The 21,103-nt window shown below is 47.4% G+C and overlaps 1 protein-coding gene across 3 annotated transcripts; it reads left to right on the forward strand.

Moving 5' to 3' along the window:
* Positions 1-2,229: 2,229 nt before the first annotated feature.
* SLC39A13 (solute carrier family 39 member 13) lies at positions 2,230-19,738 on the forward strand. 3 transcript variants are annotated; one of them, XM_044436691.1, is made up of 11 exons: positions 2,230-2,365; positions 7,254-7,387; positions 7,551-7,853; positions 9,200-9,313; positions 11,255-11,376; positions 12,153-12,305; positions 12,429-12,518; positions 13,233-13,283; positions 14,466-14,598; positions 14,730-14,829; positions 15,713-19,738. In XM_044436691.1, the coding sequence occupies exons 3-11, from the start codon at positions 7,586-7,588 to the stop codon at positions 15,786-15,788; spliced, it is 1,107 nt and encodes a 368-aa protein (XP_044292626.1). In that variant the 5' UTR covers positions 2,230-2,365; positions 7,254-7,387; positions 7,551-7,585; the 3' UTR covers positions 15,789-19,738. The 3 variants fall into 3 exon arrangements, with proteins under 3 accessions (XP_044292626.1, XP_044292624.1, XP_044292627.1); XM_044436689.1 differs by lacking the exon at positions 7,254-7,387; XM_044436692.1 differs by lacking the exon at positions 7,254-7,387 and having other exon boundaries at positions 9,203-9,313.
* Positions 19,739-21,103: the final 1,365 nt, after the last annotated feature.

Consider the following 21,103-nt stretch of genomic DNA (forward strand, 5'->3'; position numbering starts at 1 on the left):
TGGCCCAGGCCCTGAACTTGGGGGAAAAGTTAAGAAGTGGTTTTGCTTGCAAAAAGTGTCTGCATGAGCAGCAGTGCCTGAATTTGTGGCAAGATTATATGTATGGCTTGGTCTGGCTTGCTGGAGCTCTTTGGATCTGCTTGTTGTTGTTGTTGTTGTTATTTTTAGTGTACCTGCTGGTGCATGATTCTGGTGGTCAGATTCAGGTGGGTATGTGATCTTTCTGCCATCAGGAGTTTGCATTATGCTAGAAAAGAATAAAAGATGTGGAAAGTGTTGGGAAAATTCAGATAAATCCTGGTAGAAAAAGGTTGCTTATATGTACCTTTGTGTTATAAAAATCCCTGCACCCCTTTCTCAGAAAGCACCAGAATTCCCAGCCACATTAAAGTTTAGCATTGCTGTTCCTTTAAGAGACTGGAACTCTCAGCTCACCTGAGAGCAGCTGCTACAGTTAAGTGCAAAATGGTTTTGCTGGAGTTAGCCCTTCTATTTTGTGCTAACAGGAACAAAGCTGATAAGAGGCCAGAGAAGTTTTTTTTAGCAGCATTACAATCACCCTAATTTGCATGGTCAAACTCACACCCAAGACCCAGAAGAATCCCTGTGCCTCAGTGATCTTTATGTTAATCTTCTGTTATCAATGCTATTGTATTAAGCCTTCTCTGCAGATCTCTCACATTCTTTTTGACTATGTCCTCATTATTTCATCATCACCTGCTCAGCTGCTGGGTACATGTGACTCAGAACCTATAATCACTTTGTATTATATGTTCTAAAGCTTGTAGGTGCTTTGTAACTGTACCTGGGGGTACACTGTTGTTAGATCTGCAGGTGACTGGGTTAATCTCACCAATAACACCACTGAAGTTCAAGACTATTTAGGTCTTCTCTGTGACTCCATCTGTTCTTTCTACCAATTGAAATTCCAGGACTTTGTCAAAGGACAACAGGAGCTTCCTGCTCATTTGTGTAGAAAGACTACAGTCCCTTACCTTAAAAACTCACAAATTTACTGTGGTATAATAAGCTTTCATGGAGAGGATTCCATCACACAAATTGGTTAATTTGAAAGATTTTGCATTCCATATAACTGGAGAAAAAGGGCCCTTGCTGAAATAAAGGTGCCCCTGCTGAAATCAGCTGCCCTAGTGCATCTGATCCCCCTGGATTAGCTGGCTCTTTGTACACAGCTGCTTCTCCTCCTCCTGTCCCTCCCTCTGCATCTTTAAAAAAAATATTTATAGTTTTTATTTGATTTTTACAGTCTTTCAAGTATCAGGACAAAATCACTGAGGATACAAAAAAAGAGTGAAAACCCATATATAGAAAAAGAAAAGTGTGTGGAGGGGGATACAGCTACACAGTAACAGTCAGAGATGTGTTAAACTGATATTGAATTATACTAATAATATACATGTATACATAAATGCATGTCCATATGCATGCACAAAACAACCAGTTTTGGTTTAACGGTTACTAATGAACTTATGAAATGGATTTTCCCCACTATGGATAATCTTCAAATTTGGAACTTTTCCACCCTACATCACTGGCTACTCCTATGCCGAGGGCCTCTCTGGGTGTGTTTGCCTGTCAACCACGACAGAATGGAAAGGGAGAGCGTGCTTCAGCTAATAGGTACAAGTCTTGCTGTACTTGGCATGCACAAGACAGAGATCACTGTTAGTGTTACACACACACGCTCAGTTTCAACTGACTGAAAACATTTGCGTTATAGAATCGGGAAAATCTGCCCAGTGGGAGATCTGTAAACGTAGTTAGTAAAGACAGTTGTTCGCTAACGAAAAGAAGCCCGCCTCAAATGCCGGTGGGAAGATCTGCATGGAAGCTTGGTCTGATCCAGCTTTGCTCTTGTGCTTTTACCGGCACAGCCCGGCAGAGCAAGGCTACTGGGAGCATTGGCCTGCCGGGGAGGTCGCTGGAGGAGACCTAATGCTGGCTGCTCTCAACGAAGCTTCGCTGCCGATTAACTTCACAACGCGGGTTGGAACAGCGCACCGAGCTGCGCTGCGCTCGCGTATTATCATCTGTACGGCAGAGTAACACCAAGCCCGGTCCCCTGTAATGCCGCTTCCGGAAATGTGTCCCATTTTCTCCAGCTCCCTTCGTGTTCCTTCAACGCATGCTGTGCTCTGACGATCGCTCCCCCAGAGCAGCCACGTCGGAAGTGGTGCGTTGCTAATGTGTCCGTCCGGGAGGAGGCTCTGGAGTGGCGGAGGATGGAACCGACGTGGCTGAGTTTGGGAGGCGGAGCTGCAGCTGCAGGGGCGGGGGTCGGGGAGTCCCGAGCGGAGACGCAGCTGGATGGCAGGGGCAACCCGGAGCTGCCCGGCGTCACACGGTAATGAACCGGCCCCTCCCCGCAGGGTCGAGGGTGCCCCCCGGGAGGACGCAGACCCCCTTCCGCGCGCCGTCCTGTGGGTGGAGGGACCCCGCTTGTCTGGGCCAGCGGCAGGGGTTGCCTGCGGAGCGAGCGCGGCCGGGGCTTGGGGCGGGATGGAAGAGCCGAGGCGAGCGCCGAGGGAGGCGCAGGTGGTGCCCTGAGCCGGGACAGCTTCGAGAACGTGCCTGCAGTCGAAATGGGTCGGAGCCCGAATGGGTCTTTTGATGCGGGGGGCATTTGGCGAGGTGGCGTTGAGCTTCATTAACCCTGGTCTTGTTCTTCCTTTGTTTCCGTGCTGGGCTCCGGAGGTCTCGTATCAATGAGTTCTGCAGAGTTTTGTACCTGGAATGCTCAGCCTCCGGTTTAGCTGCAGGCAGTGGGGTGGGATGCATGCATTGTTCTCCTCTCAGGAAAAGAAATGTCCCAGGCACTCCTTCAGGGAGAAAATAGTGTATGCGGCCGTAATGCCACCAAAGTTCGGACCTAGACTGTGCAGCTGACTGATAGGGGTGCTTTGATGTCAGCTCTGGTGCATCACATCACTACTGTTGCATTCATTTGTTACATTTTGATACTGCCCGATAGTTGGAGCTCTTTGGACATTTCTGGACAATTAAAACCATAAAATACCACCCAATAAAATGTAATATAAATGTAGTTAATTAGATGCATGAAGTTGGGCAGTGTACTTTGCTATAGAGAAAAAATTGTGTGGTCAAACAGTGGGGTCAAATAGTGATGAAAATAGTACATTCTGTGACAGCTCTACATAAAGATTAACTGCATACAAGATAAGCACAGTGGCCCATTCTCAGCAGCAGTGATAGGTGTTATTCATGGGGCCAGGGTCAAGCGTACATCACTTGTCCAAGTCTCACAAACTTTATCTTCACTTGTATCCCTATCAGAAATAGTGTTCACAATAAGAATGCATGTAGAGGTCAGTGAGGAATGAACCTGAATTGCTTGCTGTATTTCCCTGTGGTCTTTCAATAATGCTGTAAGATTTTCAGAGCTGAGGAATATATTGGAATATTCACATTAAGCCTTGGTCAGGATAATCTTTGCTAATGAATGTGGCTATCTGTATTTCCAAAGAGGTTATATGATATGGTGGGCAAACAACAAGTTTTCAACAACCACATGATCCTCTTTTGACCAGAAGGAAATTCACTTGTCAACTTCCTGATGTTTGATGGCCCTCCAGATGTTCTGGAGTACATCTTGCATCATCTCTCACCATTGGTTATGCTGGCTAGGGCTGATGAGGCATTGTAGGCCAAAACCCCTGGAGGGTCACAAATTGCCTGCACCTTCTAATAACAGGCAGTATCTGCTCCATTTTAGGATAACTGTGGCCTAGTGTAAAGGGAGACATCAGAGATTCATGAATAGTGAGGACAAAATAGATCAAAACTTTTTCTGTTTTCCATTTTGCATAGCATAAGAACTTGGGTGATTTTTTCAGCAGTTTATTCAAGACAGATCAAATAAAGTGCATAGCATATACATAGTATAGAATTTATGGGGACAGGATGTGGTGATGACTAGTAATTGAAAGAGGAATTAAACAAAATAATGGAGGATTGCACTGTCCATGTCTATCAGCCACATCAGCTGCAAAAACACTGCTCTGTCTCTTTTATCTGGCTGGATAAGTTCAGGCAATGGTTGCTCTCACAGAGTGCAAGCAGCACTAAGTTGGCTTTGGTGAGTCCATAAATGACCCACCCATACCACTTCCTGAAAATTCATTGTGCTTTGACAATGTTAGACAATAGGGAAGCTGGTTCTGTGTTTCTGATGCAGAATTAAGATTACCTGCATGTAGAATTTCCTTCCTTCCTTCCTTCCCTCCTTCCCTCCCTCCCTCCTTCCCTCCCTCCTTCCTTCTTTCCACAGTTCTACCGGTGGTATCTTGTGCTTCTGCTAGTTTATGATGCAGTGATGTTTGGTATCTGATGTGACTTTCAGTATAGTAACAGGCAAGCCCAGTTCACTGGGTGAACCTGAACAAATCAGAATCTGGCATCCCATGTTGTAAAATTGGAATAATGGCCTACCTCTCAATGCTTTTGTATACATATACAAGAACTGTAGCACTTTGTGAATTAGAAGTAACAGTAAATCAGAAGAAGTTGCATGTGCATGCTCTTTGATGGGAACATTTCTCTGTAGGCATTAAAGAGTTTCCAGATGGGGCAATCCTTCAGGAAGATTCAACCAAGGGTAGCAGGCTGATGCTCCAGATCTCTCAGTGGTGCAGCTACTGTGAATGGGAGCTATGAGGCCTTGTAGCTTTTGGCAAAAGGTCAAATTTCCTGAAGGACTCCAGGCATTTACTGCTGGACTCATAAAATAGCTCTGGAAGAGAGTTTGTTTGCTGCTATTTCTTCTTCCGTTGCAAGGGAATTAGATGACATTTTGTCTGGACTCACTCACATAATTAGAGAGAATGCCTGGGTTTCCAACCAAATAGGAAAGTAGCCCGGTGGTAGGATGCAAGGCTGGGAAAAAAATTACAGCTGGGTGGTTAGCAAGGGCGAAGCTTTCGGCTGTCAGGGAAAGAGCAGAAGAAGCTCTGACTTGCTGGGTAGAGAGCTGAGCTGGACTTTCCAGGTGCTTTGGATTAAGGCCATTTTTAGAATAAGCTGGAAATATTGGGTTGGAGGGACTCGGCAGTTTCAGAAATGTCCCATGTAAATATTCTGCTATATTTCTGCTTTTGGTCTCTGTTTCTTTCTTGGCCTGGATACAAGTTTACATTCTGAGTAGCGTTTGGTGCAGAGCCCACAGTGAGAAGTCTGGAGCAGAGATTTGGTCTCTTGGCTAGAGCAGCATTAGATTTGTCATGGGATTAATAGCACAATCCTAACTGTGTTTACTCAGAATGAATATGTCTAGGATTACAATGCAATCCTGTGTGTTACTCCTCACAAGTAAACCCCATTGTGGTCAATGGGACTTACAGGTAGGTGCTTATAGCAGCGTTCCTCAACCTGGTGCCTTCAAGATGTTTTGAACTTCAGCTCCCCATCAACTCCTGCCAGAATGTCCACTGGTCAGGGATGCTGGGAGTTGTAGTCCAAAGCACAAGGTTAGGAAGGGCTGGTATATGAATTTATAAGCCATATATTCTGTTTTTCCAATCTTTACTGTTGTAGCATTTAAAAAGGCTTTCTCTCTCTCTCTCTCTCTCTCTCTCTCTCTCTCTCTCTCTCTCTCTCTCTCTCTCTCTCTCTCTCTCGCTTTTTCTTGTGGCATCTTGTCTTTCTGGAGTTGGGGCAATCTTAGCTGCAGCATTCATATTCCCGTCTTCCTGGCAGGAGCTCTTCCCAATTTGGATAAGTGCCTCCAGGGAGCGCAGCTGTTTTCCAGCAAGCTGCTTTCATTCTCCTCTGAGACAGTTTTGTCTCTAGTACTCCAGTATGGAATGTGCTTTGAGTCAATTTTTTCTCTGCCTGTGGGTTATGAGATCAAAACAAGTCCCTGGAAATTATGAAAAGGTCACAAAGCTAGATATGATTCTTTTTCCATAGAAGCTATTTCCTAGACTGACATGAGGGGATTTTGTGGGTTGGTTCACACATGTGTTTTGTCTGCCTGTCTGTTTGCATTTGCTTATTTGATGCTTGATGGTTCCATTGAAAAACATGGTGTTTGAGCTGTTGCAAGGAACTGACAGCCCCATCTACAATATCTAACCTAGGATAGTTCATTTGCTCATACAAGTCATTGCTTCAGGGTGCATCTGCTAATGGAAGAACAGGCATGTGTAAATTGGCTGCAGGTTGTACAGGTGTAATTAAATCCTGGAGTACCTGTTATATTTACAATGTGGATGCAGTACCTGTGGTGTTCCCCCCATAGTGTTTTTGGAAGGTTATGTCAGGGGAGAACCCCCTCCTCCAACCTGGAACCCTCTAGATCTGGTAGACTACAACATGCATCACCCCCAGCCACCATGACTGTTGGGCATGCTGGCTGGGGAAGCTGGAAGTTGTAGTCCAAGGCCTCTGGAGCACACCATTTTGGGAAGGTGAGCACTGAACTTCAATGTTCCCTAACTAAGAAGGCATGACAGGAAATCCTCTGGTGTTTGTCAGATGTATTGCTGCCTCTGAAAAGAGAAGTTCAGTTTTTAGCTGTTCTGGCCAATAACTGTTGCTTGAGGTCAGTCTACTCTGAATTGATTAGATCCTCTTATAAGCAGCTGCCTTCTGGTAGGTGAAGCCTTTCAAAGCTGAGCTCGCTAAAACGTTACGTCCCTGTTCTCCTTTACTAGTTAACGTCACAGCCGGAGTGCCAGTGTTCCTCAGCCTGAAACACTGCACTCGACCCTCCTCAGCAACAGCCAACATGGCCAATGGACAAGAATGCTGGAAGTTGTAGTCAAGAACATCTGAACTTGACTACAACATGAACCCTGGAACTGATTGAGGAAGGCAGCTCTAGTCATTACAGTTGTTGTGATTTCATATCTATGGAAGCCATGGACTCTGGGCTGGGTTCACATGACCATTCAGATGAGTGCTGTTCTTGAAGTGGTGGTTGCTCTCATGCAGAAGCAAAGGGCTGTCTGAGCCTCAATGGATGTCCTCAAGATGTTAGATGAGCACTTTGACTCCAATCCCACTGTTGTCATGAACACGGGTGCCCTGTTTGTAATGGGTGGTGAAGGGTGGTGAAGATTCACCTCTTGGCTTGGCAGCACTGGAGAGATCGACTTTTTGTCTGATTGGGCTACATTGCCAGTTTCACATGGACCATCAGGTCGCTGTAGAAAAATGTCACCTGCTTATCTCTCACACAGGCACTTGGCTGACATGATTGCCTTTTTCTTTAGGACTTGCTCACAGTTGCTCAACACTAATGTGATATATGTGAGATTCAGTGACAGAAGGGGGATTCTGAAGTGCCACTCAGGAAGCGCAAGAATGGCTTCATGTTATAGTGCCATTTCCATGTAGGAAAAAAAGTGTAAGTCACCCTTGCTCCCCTTGAAGTAAAACATAGAAAGTCTGAATATAGGACCAGCCAGGGGATAAATTCCTCCGGGGGCTGATTTTCATTTGTGGCTATGGGAGAGAAGGACAAGAGAGCCTAGGACGTGGATTGCTCATGTTTTCTCTCTTTCTTGCAGGCATAAACCAGCCAGGCTGAAGCGGCACTGTAAAGATGTGGGGAAAGGTCCTTCTCCCGAGAACTCTCTCTTTCTTGCTTCTTTCTCTTGCCTCCTGGGCCCATGACCTTCCACTGGGCCAGGCTGCCGGCGGGGCCAGCTCACACTGCGAAAGGGAGGGCAGCTCCTGGGGAGCCATATTCAGCGAGGAACGCCTGGATGCCTGGGTCTGTTCTCTGATTGGTTCCCTTATGGTGGGGCTAAGTGGAGTTCTTCCTCTGCTGTTCATTCCTCTGGAGATGGGGGCAGCTCTGAAGTCGGAAGGTAGGTCAACCTTTCTTTGTATCCATGGTATTCCTGAGGACTTCAGCTTCCTTCCCCGCTAGAATCGCTCCATCAGCTATTGCTGGGTAGAGCGTATTTTAATGCAAGAGCTGGGATCCAGCTTATCCCCAAGAACTGCTGCCTGCTGAAACACTGGGGCACACCACCCTGTCAGGTCATCTCATTAAACAAGGTAGTTAGGAGTAGTGCAGAACTTCAGAACTTGAAGATGAATATAAGGTTTTCTAAGAAAGGACTATTGCCTATAACTAAAATTTCTGAACTGATACTGCAAGAAGCAGAATTCTATGACTTGTGTAAATGATGTCAGTATATCAAATTTGCATTTTGTGCTGAAAGGGCACAGCATTGTGCTGAAAGGGCACAGTTTTCTATGGTTTTCTCCTGTATAGCTCCCAAATATGGAATGCACTGCCTCAGGAACCATGACTGACTTTCTCTTGGGAAGGATGTAAAGACACTTCTTTTCAGTCTAGTTTTCTACAGTGTGTGGTTTTAACTTTCAAATGTGCCTAACTTTTCAATGATCTTATTTTTATAATTTGCTTTGAATGGTTGTATATCAACCTGGTGGCTTTTTAGCAGGCCAGTGGTAGATCTTAGAGCCAATGTGTAGTATCTTGGGCTGGGGCTCAGGAGACCTGGATTCTGGTCTCCACTTAGCCATGGAGCTCACTGGATCACGTTGGGCCAGTATTAGCCTAACCACCCCCACTGGGTTGTTGTTGAGAGGAGAAAATGGAGAGGAGAAGAACCTGTAAGCCACCTTGGATTTCTTGCAAGAGAAAGAGGTGGAGTATAACTAGTATAATAATAGCAATAATGCATAAATGCTATGGGGTAGGGAGACAGAGATTGGAAATGCCTCTTCCTGATATTTTTTGACGTTTCTCCAGGTATTGGCCACACACTTCTAACTGGTATCCATAAGGGCTGGAAACATGCACATATACCACACAATGAAAGCAATATTGATTTATGTGCCATGTTGTGTGTTTGGGTGCCACTTGCTAGGAATTGTGGAATACGCATAGCCCTGCTCTCTTCCCAACACACTGCTCAGGCTCAGTCTTGCTTTCTTCTTTTAAAGGGCGCATGATCTTGTGAATGCCCAACTTTTCCCACTCCCACAAGCGCTGTTGCCAAGTGCTCTAAACAGCATGGGAATCGCCTAGTGTTAGTGTTTCTTTGGAAGCAGAGCAAACCTTCTAATCCTGTGCCAGAGCAGCAAGTTGTAGGCATGCACCATCCCTTTTAGGTTTCTCTGGAGTAGCACAGAAGGGGTGACTGAGCTCTTCAGTGACTGGCAGCTATTTGTCTTTCAGAAGGATCCCATCGAATGAAGCAGCTGTTGAGCTTTGCTATCGGGGGGCTCCTGGGCAATGTGTTTCTGCACCTGCTCCCTGAGGCCTGGGCCTACACCTGCAGCGCCACCGCAGGTAATGCTGGAAACTTGAGATCCCGGAGTTAGGCATGAATGGATGGGGCAGGCTGCAGCCACGTGCTTCCACATGGCAGTGCACATTCCTGGCAGATCCTGTGACTGGTTTCCTTTGGGGTGTCTTTTTGCTTTCTCTGAAGGGATGCTGGATACTGGACATTTTTTGTCCTGTGCCTTGGCCAGTCATCTGTACATTCTGAGTCTGGCTTGGCAGGTAGAAAGGATCAAGCACAGAGTGTTTGAATCCTCTGGACCAACCTTCCCCCAATACGGTCCTCTCCAGATGCAATGGACTACAAAGGGGAGTTGCGGTCTGGCACATCTGGAGGAGCTGTGGGAGTTGTAGCCTAGCACATCTGGAAGTCTGGTCTGGAGATGCCGTAAAGCGAAAGAGAAATGCGGGAGGAAGCTGCCACAGCCAGCTGGGCTCCTGAGCTGCATGCAGTTTCTTCTCTGTGCTTTAGCACCACTGAGCAGAGCTGCCGCGCCATGCAGAAGTCTTCTGACTGTGCAGTGCCACAGGAGAATAGCCTTCCAGAGGAGCAGCTCTCCCTGTGTTGCTGCAGGACTCTCTTCTCTTCTCTCCTCTCCAAAGTGCCACCCGAGGTGACTCTTCTGGGAAGTGTCTCCGTTTTTTCTTGGCCCTTTTCTTTCCGGAGTGCATCACCTGGCACCTGCCCTTTGCTCCTGTTTCTCTTGCCTCTAGGCAGGCTGAGTAGAGGGTGTGAAGCTGATTGCAGCAGGTTGAGTCAAGAGGCACATTTTATGTCCTTAGGCTACGAACTCGCCAGGGTGTTGTCAGACAAGCTTTTCCAAGGCAAGGCCTTCATGCCCCGGCCTGCAGCTCAGGCAGGCTCCGAACCTGCCATGCTGAGTGTGCTTGGCTGCAGCCCAAACAACCGGTCTGTCTCTCTCTACCCCCCACCCCATTTTTTTCTAAAGCATGCGGTGTTGATGGAGCTTGCATCTAGTGCTGCCTGCGCTTTCAGGTTTCGATGAATCTACGTTCTGTCCCAAGGACTGGGTTGGCAGGGGGGGCAGGTGGGTGAGGCAACACAGGGAGAGAAGGGCAGGCGAGCAGTGGGAGTGGGGGAGATGAAGGCGAGTAACCACAGAGAGGAAGCTCTGCAAAGCCCAGAGACCCTCTGCCTGTGCTGTGTGCTAATCTTCTTTCTCATGTTTTTCTCCTGCTGTATAAACACTTTTTACACTGAAAGCTGAGATTTTCAGGACTTCAACTCCTATACTAGGTCCTAAATTCCAGGTGATACATTGCCCTCCTTTCAACCCTTCCATGTGATCCTGAGTACAGCAGTTGGTCCTATCACTACAAAAATGCCACATTTGGCTATTTTTCAAATGTTAACGAACTTAAGGAAAAAGGCTGCAAAAGCTCTGCTGGTGGAGGGTGGAGTTGTAGGCCAACACGTCTGGAGGGCATCAAGGTGGGAAAAGATGCTGTACTAGAACCAAGTTTGCCTTTTGTGCTGATGAACCAATGGCCTGGTTCACACATGACAGCAACTCAAAGTATGGGTTGCGTATCGATGATCATCGACTTGTGAACTGGCATCACGTGTGAAGCCCACCACCTGGTTTAATTATGGGCTGCTAACCACCAACAATTGGGAAGAGAACCCAAGATTTTTTGCTAGCTTGTAAACTCTGGTTTATTCTTGGTTAACTTAATTAAACCATAGTGCAGGATTTGCATGTAACAACAAACCACAATTCAATGGCAACTCATACACAGTGGATACTTTTGGTTGCTGTAATGTGTGAACCAAGTCACTGAGAGGTTGTCTGCAGGGTCAGCTTTCTTTTGGTGTGCCTTACAGCTCGGGGGAACAGTCTTGATCTCCCAGTATTTACAAGTCTCATAATAGGAATGGTTTGCTCTACCTTGTTTCTTTCTTTTCCCTGTACCCACCAACTCAAGGAAGAGGGCAGAGTTTCCATCAGCAGAAGCTTCTGGGGCTCTGGGTGATCATTGGCTTGCTGACCTTCCTGAGCCTAGAAAAGATGTTCCCAGACACTGAAAAGCGAGGGAGCTCCAGCTTGGTGAGTGGACAATGAGAGGAGCGCATGAGCCTGGCCTGGAGATGGCATGGGGGTGGGAGTGCCCTTTGACCTCAGAAATGTGTGTGCGACTTTTTTCCCTGCCTCTCGGGCTTGCTCCCTTGGAGTCAGTGGGCGAGGACCCAGCCGGGAGAGGGAAGGGCTCGATCCCAGGTGCTCACACCAGGCCTTGTTGCCCATGCAGTTCTGTGAGCCATGCTCGAGAGAGGAGATGGACTGGGCCCATCACCCAAGATGCCACCAGGGATTTTTATCTCCTCCCACAGCCTCTGCACTTGGCATAAACCACGCACATGTCAAAGTGTGGAATTTTCAGGACTGTAATTGTGCGTGTTTGTGCGTGTGGGTGGGTGGGTGCAGTAGTGGGGGTTGTACAGCAGCCTGGGCCTCTGAGAGTCTGTTGTAGGAGCGAAGTAGACACAGAGTGCTCTTACCTGTGCATCTTTGCCTAAAGCAGCCTTTTGTCACCCAGCCTGATCCAGCCGTGCTGGACTGCAACTCCCCTCATCATCATGCTGACTGGCAGGGTGGAAGTTGTACTTAAGCACATCTGGAGGGTGGGGAAGGCGGGCATAAGTATTCCCTTCATTAAATACTTGCTACAAGGGCAACTGGGCTTCGTGTAAACCTTTCTGTTACCGTCTTTCCTCATCGATGATGAGCCAGTCCGGAATTAGTTTAGGATAGCACACTCTGAAGGGAATGAGTAATCGGTGTTTGTAGGACATGGAAAAGGAACTGCCCCATCTCTGTCACAGGCTGGTGATCCCAGGGCACCTGTCCAAAGGATTCCCAATGGGAGGAGCGTCTCTGTGCAGGAGGCAGCTGGCCCAGCCCACAGAAAGAAGTTGGGTGCAGCTCAGCGTAATGGTTCTTCTCATTTTCCTTCACCATCAGCTCCAAAAATCAAGGTCGGTGTGTCGGCTTGGATTTCCTATGTTGTATCCATTGTTTCTTCATGATAAACAGAGCCTCACATTTTTCTCCTCTCTCCCCTCTGCCACCCTGCCGCTGACCTCCTCATCCCCCTGTAGATCAGCGGATACCTCAATCTTGTGGCCAACACAATTGATAATTTCACACATGGTCTGGCAGTGGCAGCAAGCTTCCTCGTGAGCAGAAAGGTAAGCTCCCTTTTTAAGAGACTTGTGGGACTCTTCCACATCCAGATGCTATAGGCTGGTGTTAGAACCGGTCTTGTGCTGTTCCTGTGTACAGTTGGCCCTCCACATTCATGGGGTTATTTTTGCTATTTTTGGTTTCAGGGGTCATATTATATGCCGATATATACAGTCATTATCTGTGGAAAAGTGACCAGGGGGTCTGTTTCAGAAAAATACCCATATATATCGGCATATGACTTGCATTTAAGAAAAGATGGCAAAACTCCAAAAATGATTCCATTTAATTATTGATGGCAAACTCATGAATAATCAAAACCATGAACATTAAACCCATGAAATCGAGGTTCGACTGTATTGGGTTTGCTAACACTTTTACTCTTTAGCACAGGACTGTAGAAGCAGGTGGTCCTTCAGATGTTGTGGACTCCTGACCACTGGCCATGCTGGCCAGGGCTGATGGAAGTTGAAGTCGCTCTGCATATAGAGGGCCAATGGAGCTTCTGTCCTCAGGAGTCTTCCTTTAAAATGCAGTATTGAACGCCCTTCTGCCACCCCTGCTGGTGGTGCTCTCAGGCCGCCTTGGTCCTCACCCAGGAGGGGTCAGCATCCCCTTTGGCTGCATGCCAAAGGGATAGGGAGGAATCTTGCGTTGCTGCTCATAGAGGCCTGTGGGCTGCATAGATGGTTTTAACCAGTTTCTCTCACTGGCTGCAGGTTGGGCTCCTGACCACCCTGGCAATCCTTCTGCATGAAATACCCCATGAGGTGAGTGAGGTCTGTAGGGAAGCTGGGCAGAGGCCTTGTCTTGTTTGGGAGGCTGGGACTTTTCCAAGAGGCTGGCTTCTAGGCTTCACTGGTTATCAAGCACACTACACAACTTTGTGCCAGTCATTGACACCCAGCCTAATCGATCACATGTTGTTGTTGTGAAGGTGACATGGAGAGAAGGGTCATGCAGATCACCTTGGGCTGCTTGGCAGAAGGACAGGGCATAAATAATATGGGCACCCATACAGCACCCATAATAATGTCCTGGAGCTTTGCAGAAGCCACACAAAAAGTGTTAGGGACTGAAATTTGACAGGAGGCAGAGGAGATGAGAGGGAAAGAATGAATGTGCTCAATTTTTTAAATTTTATTTAAGCAATATTTTAACATGTAATTGGATTTTATTGTTTGTATTTTATTAATTACAGCCAGCGTGGAATAGTCAATTTATCTATTTTATTCTGATTTATGTTGTAAGCCGTCCAGAGACGCAAGTAATGGACGGCATACAAATTTTATAAATAAATAAATAAATAAAATGCGGCCACACTCACCCCAAAGCTTCCTGCCAGCCCAAAAGTGCCAACATGAGAAAGGGCCTTCTCAGTGGTGTCCCCAATTATAGAATGATCTCCCCACTGAAGCCCTCCTGGTACCACTTTTATCATCTTTTCAACTGCCCTCCCAGGCATGTAATGGCACATGATGAGGCATTTCTATAAGCTATCTTTAAGACATCTGGTATTTTACTGAAATTGTTTTTAGCTGTTTAAATTGTTATATATTTTGTAAATTGCAATTTTATGCGGTATTATCTTCTTGTTTATATTTTTGTGATTTGTTGTGAACCACCCAGAGGGCTTCACCTTGGACTGTATAGAAATGAAATGAATCAAGTGAATGCATAAATAAAATGGTGCCGGTGATGGCAAAAGGTGACAATTTCCTTTGCTTAGAACCTCTGAATCCCTTCTCACAACCAGACAACTTGGAAGAGCTGTTCCCTCCTGGAAGCTCGAACGTGCGAGCGAACTCCATGTTCCTTTCCATGAGGTGCCCGCATAGTAACTCTTGAGGCTGGGCATTGCTTCTGTAGATGCTCATGGGAAGGAGCTCACTTTGAGACCATTTTCAGCTTTGCTGTCTTGCTGCCGTACTCAGTTGTTCATGTCTTTGTAGGTCGGAGATTTTGTCATCCTCCTGCGTGCTGGGTTTGATCACTGGAGTGCAGCCAAGTTGCAGCTCTCCACAGCCCTAGGGGGAATTCTTGGCGTTTGCTTTGCCATTTGTGCCCAGTCACCTAAAGGGACAGGTAAGACTCACAGGCTGAAGAGGGGATTGATGTCGGACTGAGATTCATCCCCCGTCCCTTCTTGCTTTGCCTGGATGGGGTTCTCTTCTGCCACCTCTTGGTCACTGACGTACTTCTTGTTGTCCGCGCAGAGGAAACCATAGCCTGGATTCTTCCTTTTACTTCTGGGGGATTCTTATACATTGCCTTGGTGAATGTTGTGCCTGATCTCCTGGAGGAGAAGGACCCTTGGTAAGTGTCTCAGCCATGGCTATTTAGGAAGGAAGTATCAAGCTGCTGAAAGAGCAGAGAGTCCTGCACTGCCTCAGAGCCTAACAAATACATTGTGACAAGTTTTCTCGGGTCAGTGCCCACTTCATCAGACACATGCGTTTCAGCTTAGAAAGGAAATGGATTTGTGAATGCAGAGAGAAAAGGGGAAATCATGCTTTTACAGTTACAGAGGAACAAGATCACTTGCCTTGATTAGCAGGAGTGTAAGAACATTGCTTCCTTAGCATAGGAGCCAATAAGATATTCTGAAGAAAGTCGGACAAGCAGATTCTTGAGTGCATGAGTGAGAGGAGGAATGCTCCTTTTTTTAACAACTGGCCTTAGTTAACTAGGCTTGATTTGCAACAGGGTATGGTGGAACTGTTTCACTGCCAGGAAGCAGGACCTTCGCCACTCTTGCAGCCCCCTTGTGCAACATTGTCTCAGAAAGTCCAGAGGACTACCATCTTTCAAAAAATAAATCACAGCTTTTAAAACTTTATTTGGCAGACTTTGCCTGCCTGTGCTGCTGATAATGCTTTCCTTCGTGTTTTGTTATTTTGCTAGTTTCTCAGTGGTGTAATGCTTTTAAAACATTCTACTGTTATAGATCGGGGTGGGCAACTTGTGGACCTTTGGATGTTTTGGCTTACTACTCCCATCAGCTCTAGCCAGCGGAGTGGTGGGGGAGCATGGGTATTACAGACCATGAAACATTTTGAGGACCACAAGTTTTCCACCTGAGTGACAAGCTGCCTTGAGGGTCCTCACAAGGATCAAGAGAAACCTCAGATAAATATATTGCACGCTTTGCTTCAGCGCATACTCTTTTTTTCCTCCCTCTCCCCATTCGTGCACCTAGGAACTCCGTGCAACACGTCCTCCTCCTGTGTACAGGCATCATCATCATGGTGCTTCTCTCGCTCACCCCGGAATGAGCTGCTCCTGCTCAGGCCTCCTGCTGCTGCTTCCCGAAGCTGCCTTCATTCAGGACTGTCACAAAGCAATAAGGGACACCCATGGATTTGTCTTCCTTGTGTGACTGTGGATCTGGCTGCTAGCATGAGAGGTGGAAAAGGGACATGTGGCTGTTTTGTGGGGAGGAGGTGGGGAATGCTGGACTACTTTTCTGAAGTTCAAAGTGTCGGAAACCAGGACTTCCAAAGTTTTGGGGAAAGGAAGTGTGGATGGTTTGTATTTTTCTAGGGGTGTGTGTGTGTGATAGAGCGAGTGAGCATTTTTAAAAACTATTTAAACAAAGTAGCAATGAAGAGAGGAATGGCGTTCAGTGGCATGGATAGTGTTGCTGATTGGCCTGGGTGAGGCTGATGTGCCGGAATCTCTGGGGCAAACCTCTAGAACAGAATAAAAGGCACTACGGCAGTAGCTGGGCAGAGATGTCAGACGGCGCTTCCACCCCAGGCTCAAAGGTAGCGGAAAAGGCTTTTCAAAACAGCAGCAAGGTACCTTTTCCATGTTTGATTTGAGAGTAACATAGGAAGCTGCCCTATCTTCCTCGGACTCTGTTTGTCCAGTACTGTACCCTGATTGGCAGCAGCTCGTCAGGGCCTCTGGTGCAGAGGGGTCTTTCCCCTCCCCGCTCCTGGAGAAGCACCTTGAAACAGAAGCAGCTGGGATTACACTTCTGCACACACCACTGAGCTCAGCAGCCTCCTCATAGAGTACCTCTCCAGATCTTCTGGGAAAAGGTCTTCTCCTGCCTGGTCCTCTCTGTCTTTCCAAGCTGGTAACTGAAGATCACTTTGGACTGTGCTGCTCCTTTCCTGGGCTTCTTTGGTGCATATGTGTTGTACTGAAATCAGGGATCGTGGCGGAAATTTCTGGAGGCCTTGTTCACTAACTGTGTCTCAAACTAGGACCCTTTCTCCTTCCTCATCTGCAGGCCCCCAGGTGTTTTCAGGCTCCTGCTCCCATCATTGATGGCATTGCATTGATGGGTGTTGTAGTCCAGCTGCCCCTAGGGGCCCAGAATGGAGACCAGTGCCCCAGAGGGAGTGTCCTACCCTGCTTCCCCTCTAGTTTCCCTTGGAAAGAGTTTCTTATCCTTCCTGGCCATGGGGCAGCTTGACATTAGCAGGTCCAGCCCCTGTTGGGGGACACGTGGCCCTCCCTATATTGCTGGACTCCGACTCCCATTGGCCTTGGCCAGCCATAACCAATGATGAGACAGGTTGGGGGTTGCAGTGCAGCAACAGCTGAGGCACTGCATGTTCCCCTTCCCTGTGGTGAGATCGTTCACTCCTGTTTTGGCTTGCTTGGCAGCTGCTTGTGAAATAGCCTGGGCCTGGCTCGGACCCTGGTGAGTGAGAGAAAACATCGGTTGGGAGGCCGTAGCTGAGCATGGACCAGCAGTGTGAGGGAAGAGAGATGCTTAAGGCCTTGCTGGCACATCTGTGGGAGAAGAGCAGAAACTGTAGCTGCTTGTGGCCCTCCAGATACTTTAGCCTGCAGCTCTCATCACCCCATGTAGCAAATGCCCCAAACTTGGGAGGGCCACAAGCTCCCCACCCCTGTTCAATGGGAAAGGAGAAGAAATCCTGAAAATGGAAAGGTCTGTGCATATTCTGTGCTTATCCCACACCAATCAAGTACAGATTTCTGCAGCTTTGCCAGGCAGGAGGCAGGCAAAGAGCTATGCAAGGACACAGAGGAAACTCCTTAGCCAAAGGAAGTGTGTCTCAGGGAAGAGGAAACTGGCTCTTCCTCATACTGGTTTTTAAGAATTTAACATACTTTCAAGCCATCCCCTTAGAAGCTGCTTTACAGCCAAAAAACTGAAAAGGCAGGGGGGATCGAGATTTTCGGCATTCACTTCTTTTGCCATGCTGCCTTCGCCAAATTGGACCGTATAAAAACAGAGCCCTAATTGCTACTGGGCCACTGAGGAGAACTCTTCCTGGAATATCTATTGTCTTTATATTTAAAATGAGGGCTGGCAGTGGGTTAGACTCTAACCGTTAGAGCCTCCCTTCACCCCTCACCTTATCAGGGGACAGAGGGAGCAGGAGAGATGGCTGGGAAAGCAGCAGCATTGGTATTAGCCTGACATGAAGGGAAATGCAGGGCTCTGTCGCTGCCTTGTTTGCCCCGTGGAGTGGCTCCTAGCATTTGCCTCACCATTCCAGGCCAGGCCAGGCAAAAAATAAGTGTTCCCTGATTGAGCAGATGGCCAGCCTTTTCTGCATCTTGCTCCATGCATCTGTACTCCTCAGTGTTTGAACACCTTTTTGCAATTCAGCACCCATTTTCTGAGCAGCCTCTTCCTTGGAATTCACCTCGCTGTTCTGGAACGAGCCGCAGTGGGCCCCCGCCGTCCCCAGCCTGCTACTATCTCGGTGCCCCGTTTCTCTTCCAAAGCATTCCTGCAGGCTGTGCTGCTCTTCCCACTCCAGTCGACACCTTAGGGTGTCATTTCTGGGATGGTTCTGGCACAGTTTAGGAGCGCAGTGGAGAGGGATGTTTAATGAGACTGGAGGGTGACGTACCCACTTGGTTTGGGTTGTTACAATAAGGCTGTCCATGATGACGTTTGAGATGCTTAAAGGGAAGGTCAGATGAGTTCAGACTGTAATAAGTTCTTGAGGGTTTTCTCCCATGGGCTTGGGATGTATCTTTGCGCTCAGAGACTAGAGTCCTCAGATCGATCATCAGGACTGTGTGAACTCCACCGAGGGCTCCAGTCCCTGAGACTGCTCTGCACCATTGCTCACTGGGCCCCTAGGACAGCCTCATGCGCAGTGCCCTGAACATGGTCTGATGTGGTACGAGTGACTTCTAGGATGCAAACTGGCCAGAACAATCTGTGGGACAAGCAGGCAGCTGCCATCCAGCACTCTGTCCCTTTCTGGACAGCCATCGCAGTTTAAGGAGGGATGGATAACCGCACGCCAGCTTTCTGTCACATTGAAGTGAAAAAACATCTCTAGAATAAAAATGCCATGAATTTGGTTTGGTGACAGTAGCTAAAGGGTGTTTGCCATACAGAGGAAAAATGCAATTGCCTCTCCCACAAAGCACCAATGAATGCAGCTAATGTGGCTCATTGGCTTTAATCATGAAACATGCTATCTTTCTTGTCTCTCCTCCCGCCTTTCTTTTTCTTTGCCCTTCAAAAGTTGTCTTTCCTTAACAGCTGTTCTCAGCTGTTAGGCGTTCAGCTCCAGAAAAAGATTATTCCCCCAAAGATACCCTTCCTCTTTGAGGCATCCTGATTAATTGGCATTAGGCACTTAGTGATGCTTTAGAATGCTAATCTGCCACAGCTGAATTTACTCCTGTCTGGACAGGGCTGCTAGCAGGCCTCCTTGGAGGAGGTAAAAGAGCCACACAGGGCATGGCATTTGATATTTTCCAAGAATATTTGTTTTCTTGAACACTCTGGTTGGCGTCGGTAAGAGGCTTTGGTGCATTCCCAGGACGAGTACACAGAAGCTCATGTTATTTGCATCAGGGGTGGGTCTGGCGTAGGCTGCAAGCTACAGCAGGAATTCTTTGCTCACGGTTCAGGAATGCAAAGTGGGTGACATTGACTCATTAATCTGTGAGTTGTTGCTGTTGGCTTGCAGCCCAGGCTGCCTGGATAGACTTTGCAGATCTTTCAAAGCTTCACCTAAAGTGGCCATTCGGGGTTCACAGGAGGAGGAGGAGGCCTCTACTGCATTTGGCACCAGCTTGGCAGTGTTATGCACATGATCTGGTGGGAAGTACAGTTCCTATCTCCACGTATTTGTCACTTTAGGAAATGCAGAGAGAATCCTATTTTTCTAGCTTTATTTTGCACTGTCTCTTGTGCATTCTCATTCATCTGTATTGATCTACTTTGCATGGAGGCAATAGAGATGAAATTAAAAAACAATGTCAGAACAGTGATATGAGTGTGGACTCTTTTGTATTGGTATAGAGTCATCAAACCCAACTGAAATATGACAAATGGTTCCAGTCCAGTCCCTGCTCCAAAGCATGATCACCTAAGTCACAGTACACTTTTACCCCACCCTTCACTCCACAGGGCAAGAATTCATACCACAGTATGGCATAAGCACAGACTAAGTCCGTTCCAGGGGTGGGGAGAAGCTTGTTAACAAGAATATCCTGCTGGATCAAACCAAGGTCTCACTATCCAATTTCAAACAATTATTGTATATATTTGGTACCTTTATAGCCCAACTTTCCTCCAAGGAGTCCATCCTGACAAAGATGACCGTTCACTCAGTTTTATCCTGGCAACAACATTGCACGTAGGTAAGATGTATATTAGGCTGAGAGTCAGTGACTGGCCGAAAATCATCCAGTGAGCTTCATGGCCAAGTAGGAAAAGAATCCAAGTCTACCAAGCCCCAGTTCAATGCTCTAACCGTGGTACCACTGGCCATGACTTTCCAGCTTGTAAGCAGAGTTAGGAAGGCAAAAGGTCCCCCCTCCTCCATGTTTGTCACCAGCATCTTATATTCACATTGTTCTGTCTCTGATCATCGAATCTCTCCATGTAGTGATCAAGGCTTATAGATCTCTCAACAGCTTTCATTCACAGATGTGTCTAATCCCTCATTTTAAAAGAATGAGCTCTGGATGACTGAAGCGGTGGAGCTGAGCCACAGGGAAATGCAAACAAACCCACAGAGACAATCAATTGGACCGTGAATATTCTCCATTCCAAATGTGAGGAGTGAATAGTATGAATAGGAGCAGAAGCCAAGCAGCCAGGCTCCCTCAAGGGCGTTGAGGGAAAGTGACTGCTGTGCTGATGGGTGAAAAAGTCTGGCCCATTGTTTCAAGAATGTTAGCTCTATATGCTTTCTTTTCGCCTTGAGCATACCAGCCCCCTAATAGGAACCTAATTCATGGGCAGGTGACTTAGGGCCCTCTAGATATTTTGGCTGACAGCCCCCTTCAGTCCTATCCTGTAATGGGGAAGGAGGTGTGTGTTGAGGAGGGGGTTATTGCCAGTAATTCAGACTTCGTGCAAGCGTTTCAATGTTTTAAGTGTGGGAGGGGGGAGTGCACAAAACAGCTAGGTGGTTGGTGTTTGGGGGAAATGAGGGGGGGCAGGAAGGGGGTGTGGCCATCTGTGACATGCCCACAGGCAGTATTGGACCCTTGAGCTGAGGCTCTGCCCCATTGTTGTAAAACCTCTGATCTCATCTGAGGTCCCCCACCCCATAGCAGAGCTTCCACATAGTTATTCATGGAGGACGAGCCTAATCCCTTTTTAAATGTCAGCTAAACTAGAGAC

This window comes from Varanus komodoensis, unplaced genomic scaffold (genome assembly GCF_004798865.1).
Source record: "Varanus komodoensis strain SLA01 unplaced genomic scaffold, ASM479886v1 scaffold3, whole genome shotgun sequence".
Lineage (NCBI taxonomy): Eukaryota > Metazoa > Chordata > Lepidosauria > Squamata > Varanidae > Varanus > Varanus komodoensis.